The sequence below is a fragment of the Sinocyclocheilus grahami genome, unplaced genomic scaffold, assembly GCF_001515645.1.
Source record: "Sinocyclocheilus grahami isolate Dianchi unplaced genomic scaffold, SAMN03320097.WGS_v1.1 scaffold1280.1, whole genome shotgun sequence".
In the NCBI taxonomy this organism is placed as follows: Eukaryota; Metazoa; Chordata; class Actinopteri; order Cypriniformes; family Cyprinidae; genus Sinocyclocheilus; species Sinocyclocheilus grahami.
The window spans coordinates 19,255-25,079 of record NW_015506459.1 but is presented as its reverse complement, the minus strand read 5'-3'; the positions used below and the strand labels follow the sequence as shown (position 1 = coordinate 25,079).

General features: G+C 34.9%; 1 protein-coding gene across 1 annotated transcript; it reads left to right on the top strand.

Annotated features, from left to right (window-relative positions):
* The first annotated feature begins 2,759 nt into the window (after nucleotides 1-2,759).
* On the top strand, nucleotides 2,760-4,689 carry LOC107568786 (transcription factor LBX1-like). The gene is made up of 2 exons (XM_016254765.1): nucleotides 2,760-3,072; nucleotides 4,205-4,689. The coding sequence occupies exons 1-2, from the start codon at nucleotides 2,760-2,762 to the stop codon at nucleotides 4,687-4,689; spliced, it is 798 nt and encodes a 265-aa protein (XP_016110251.1).
* Nucleotides 4,690-5,825: the final 1,136 nt, after the last annotated feature.

Sequence of the window (5,825 nt, the reverse complement as noted above, 5' to 3'; positions counted from 1 at the left end):
TCACTGAAGGTGGTCCGTTTTTAAGGTGTGGGATTTGGTGGATTACCACAAGTTCATGTTTCACTTAGATATCGGATACTGTTCAGCCTCCACTTCCTCCATCCCTCCAACACATAATCTCACATTCACATACCAAAAGATCAAAGTCATCAATGTGTTTTTATTTATTATTTCATTTATTCCTCTATTCATTGCCTCTTAACTTGCTTTTATTTTTTGCCTTAATATTTGCCTCAGCTATACTCTTTAGATCAGCTGTTTTCTATGTGATTTTATTTATAAATAAACTTCAGCTGACCTGACATGCACTCCCTCTGAGGGGCTCAGCTCCTAATATACAGTCAGATGATCTTCCATCTATAATTACTACACTGTTCATTTCTCCTTGAAGATACCGTATAGTGTATAGAGATGTTTTATTAATGTTTTATTAATTAAACACTTGGGCTATTAGTGTTTTATTAATTAAAGATGTATTAATCTTTCTTAAATACATAAAGGTTCTGTAGCTTGACATTTTCAACGATCAAGCTTTGGACATAAAATTCAGTCATTTTCAACGTAAGACAATGTGTAATATATATGTGTGGGGGGTAACAGTTAGTAAATGTTTATTTAACATCGAACATTTTAAATTAAGAATTTTTTCACCCTTCCTTTCATGTTCCTTTATTTTTCGTCAATTTAGGCTGCTATGCTTAATCTGGAATTTGTATTCTTATATCTGAAAAATTCTGTGAAACAACCGTTATTAGGCATATTAATAAATAGTATGGCTGCATTATAATATATACTTATAACAACACCATAATTTGCTAATATCAGATGTCACTAAAACACAATTTATTCTGATAGAAGTGCATTATAGACTTTGCTGCCCCAGTTAATTCATAACCACTTGGCCTAAAGAGAAACACTAAACAAAGAAGGCAGCAAGAGGTCAAGACTGCCATTAACTCGACAGTCAGACCGCATTGACTTGGCTAATTCATGTTTCCTGCACAACCTGCAAGAATAGAGTGGGTATGTCTGTGTGTGCTGTTTGAAGGAAGAAGAGAAAACGATAGAGCATTGTTTGGGTGACTGACTTCCTGAAATTAAGTAGACAAGTCTGTTGTCAAAGTTAAAGTTTTGTGTGTGTGTGTGTGTGTGTTGCATGTTTTAATAGATTTCACAAGAAGACCAGATCATAGTTCTACATTTAATAAAAAGCTAAATATATAGTTAAAAAGCTAAATATAAGTGCACCCTACACTCGCAACAACATCTTCTCCTTCTTCCTTCATCCAATGATCAAATGGCAGGTCCATATCTGCTCTGGTCTATGCATTCACACACTGCATGTTGCATATGGGCGATTTAAGTGCACAGTGTTTTGCCTAAAACCATTGTCTCTGTAAACTTATGCATTTATATTGAAGTACTTCTATTAATCTCTAAATTAAGTATACATTTTTCCCCAAAAAAATCTTAATTACACAGAAAAATGGTGGCATAAAAAATGGCAACATATAAGTTAACTGGTTTTATTCTAGTCAAAAATATTATATAATATGTCGGAATTAACGTTAAGAAATTAATTTATACCAACAAACACATTTTTACAGGTTAAATCAAATAGAAATAGCTCTTTAGGTAACAATTGCAGGCCACCACTTTTTACAGTGTGTTTTTATTAACTTTTTTTTTTCACCTTTGTGAAATTCGGGACTTAGTTAAGAACTTAAGAACTTTCAGCACTAACAGTTTTTGTAAGCATGCGCTTTATAAACTGACTTTAAAAATTACAAAGTGTTGTTTGGGAAACAGTCGTTATTGTGTCTATAAAAATATACGACTTTAGATTTAACGTCATCTGAAAACGAGATTTAAATATACTTTATAGCCTCATAAATATGGTAATTTTAGCACGAGTCGGGATGAATGCATGAGCACCGATCTTAAATGGCCAGCAAATACAATTCAGTATTTAATTCAGTATCAAATGTCAACCTTATATGTTTTATATTTAATAAATAATTTATGTATTCATACTACATACAGTCTCACCTATCTTCATTTTATATTGTTCAGAAAATGCCTCACTTAAAAATGTCAATTCTTATGATACATAAAAATGAAAATCTTGTGAGAATTCACTGGAGAACACGGCTGCTCCGTAAAAATGCTGCATTGTAGGCTATATATTTTAATGAAATCATGCTATATGAAAATAATGAAATCATGAAGAAATTATACAAAACTTTATTATTGGTAAAAGGATTTTATTGTATTTAATTTATTTTAGTAGGCTATCTCAGCAGTTATTCACAGCTTTGGTCGGAATTACAATTCAACAAAACAGAACTGAGAATTAACCTATCAGCCGTCATTTAGGACTGTTTGTTTCTTATGCAGAAGGCAAACAAGAGCCACCAAACACAAACCTTCATCACTTTACATGACTCCGCCTTTCCGTCATAGTTAATTAACTGAGCACTATGTAGTTCTCAGCCTCCAGAACTCTGAACAGAACTGCAGAGCTGTCAACGCACAGGGCTAACTGCTCATTTGCTGTTGGGTAGTGATGGTGAGAGACTAACTCGTTGGACGTTGCCATTGTTGTTGGGCAGCTACTCATGTGCCAAAAGACTTTTGAATAGAATAGAATAGAAAAGTGGTAGCCTAGTTTTTTAAACCAACATTATATACTGTAATTAAAAGTTTCGACAAATTTGTACACACAATTTTAAAACCAAAGCTGCTTTGCGACGGCTTGGATGACGACCACCAAAGTTGTCAAAGTCTGTGAGGCTATGGAGAGCCGTGGGCTGAACCCCCTGGACCACCTTCCACCACCCGCGAGTTCCAACAAGCCATTAACCCCCTTCAGCATCGCAGACATCCTCAGCAAACCGACTGTCAAACGAACTCACAAGATTCACCGGCTTCCAGCATCAGAGAGACCCCGGAAAAGCATCACTATATCACGGCAGACTCTCATTACTCAAACATCGCCTCTGTGTGCTCTTCAGGAACTGGCCAGCAAAACGTTCAAAGGTCTCGAATTAGGTGTACTCCAAGCAGCAGAAGGTAAGAAAAGAACATGTTTAGGGATTGAAAATGAAGTTTTAGATTGTAAAAATAATCTTTTTACAATTCATGTACAAATAGTTAATAGGAAAAAGAAAAAACGATAGAGCATTGTTTGGGTGACTGACTTCCTGAAATTAGTCTATAATAAGTCTATAATGTTCCTGTGGCTCAGCGGGTCGTGGGTTCAATTCCCAGGGAACACACATACTGATAAAAAATATATAGCCTGAATGCACTGTAAGTCGCTTTGGATAAAAGTGTCTGCTAAATGCATACATTTAATTTATTTAAATTTAAATAGTTAAACAAGCTGCAACTAACACTGAAAAATGGTTACCTCTTGGGTGTAAAATTAGGTAGGGATATTAGGACATGTCCCTACCAATAGGCTACCCAGCGACTACCAAATAGCAATGATTTTGATCAAACAGTTAAATATATGTTTTTGTAATTTCTGACGCATCTGAAATATGTCAAACCACTGATATTACCTAAGAAGTTGTTATGGGGTCTGCTGTTATGTCCCCACCAATGTCAAAAGAAAAACCAGCGCCCATGCCCATATGGTTTTATTCCAAACAATTTAATATCGCTGAATCAAATACATTAATGTACACCAACAAAACTAGATTTTATGGGTTAAACCAGGTAGAAATATATCTTTCAGGTAACAATTACAGCTTTTAAAACGTGATTACAGCAATGCCATAAGAACCATTTTTGGTTCTCCAAAGAACCTTTCGTAAAAGAACCACTGCCACTGTAAAGAACACTTGTGTATGGAAAGATTCAATGTATGTTAAAGATTCTTCATGGAACCATCGATGCCAATAAAGCACATTTAATTTAAATGTTTAATTTGACTTTAATTTTGATCAATATATTTCCATAGCTTGACTCATTTTTAAATCTCTTATACCATATAAACTTTTCAATACAAAAATAATACATTATTAAAGTTAAAATTGTTATAAAAATGTAAATACAGTTTCTTTATTAGCAATTATTATTAATATATCAACACTATTCTAATCATTTGTTCTACTGTAACTTTATTTTAATCACGATTATTACAAAACCATAAACTGTCGGTGTCACCTAATTTTGCATCGTTTTCTTTTATCCACAGGAAGGGATGGGCTGACTCTGTTTGGTCAAAGGGACAGTCCCAAAAAGCGCCGAAAATCTAGAACGGCCTTCACTAACCATCAGTTAAATGAACTAGAGAAAAGGTTTCACCATCAGAAATACTTGTCACCTGCCGACAGAGACCGAATTGCCCATCAGCTGGGGCTGACAAATGCGCAGGTCATAACCTGGTTCCAGAATCGACGGGCAAAACTAAAGCGAGACCTGGAGGAGCTGAAAGCGGACGTGGAGTCAGTCAGATCCACAGGTGTAGTGCCTCTGGATAAAATCGCTAAACTGGCCGATCTGGAGAGGTGTGCGGTTGGAGCCACGGGGCATCCTGGGTCTGAGTGCTCGCCACGGCTGGGTCACGAGTACAAGAGTGCGCACAAATTATGTCTGTCCCCCATGTCGTCTCTCTCAGACCACACAAGTCAAGAAGACTACTCCGAGGACGAGGATGTGGAAATAGACGTCGATGTCTGATGTAGCTAAACCACTGCATATTGATTTCAACTTTTGTAAATTTATATTTTAAGACACACACGCATGCACATAACCATCTACATGATTGTTGTGTTAAAATGAGTTTAATTTATAGCCAGACTATGCAAGTTTAACTCCTATATTTGTTCAGTACAATGAGTGAACTAGCTGTTGACGTTTTTATATATAAGATATTGTATGTAATGTAATGGCTTTAATGAGTGTAATAAAAGAATATGTCACAAATCAGGGCAACAACCAGAGCAATACAACCTCTTAAAGACAAAAACAATTTTTTTTTTTTTTTTTACAAATGTGTATTTATTGCGTAGCCTATGTTTCATTTGTACACAATCGACAGTGACTGCTTTTTTGTAAAGTTTTTGTACAATTCACTTGCAATATAGTGCCTTTCAAAATTAGGCCATTGTACCAATACCGAATGTGTTTAATGTATTGAGTTTGAAAATAAAAACACGTATACCTTTTATAAAGATGCTATTGCCGAGACTGTAAATCAATAACAATTGTCATATATTCTGGCAAAACTTTTCTTTTATTGTTATTGTTATTATTATTATTATTATTAACAACAGCAACAAGAATCGTTTTGTTTTGCTTATCCTTTTGCATAAATTCTAAATATTAAGTGATTGACAGCAATACAGAAAAAAAGTCTGAACAGTCGTTTTTATGAACTATATTTTACGCATAGCCCTGTGACAAATATATATTTTTTTATTTTAAAAAACGTAAACATTTTTAGATATTACATAACTGCCATGTAAACATTCATTGACAGAAGGGCTAACTTCATACTTTTTTCTTGTAATTGCTAACTGCCTTGATTTCTTTCCTCAAAAATAAAAAAGAAGGGAAGAAAAACATTCTTGCCCCTTTAACGCTATTGTTTTTGCTCTCTGCAGAAGAAACAGAAAGTCTTTGGCTTACTCCTTTCTCTCTTTCACTTTGCAATAGCGTGACTTGGCTTTTGACCCAACAACGTGTGTTTTTCCATTCTGGGCAAAATTTATGTGAGAAACACAAATCTGGGGCGCTGGGGAGAAAAAGGAGAAGAAAGACACAAAAACACCAAGTTTTGGTCCAGTTTATCCAGGGCTATATAATCCTTTTTG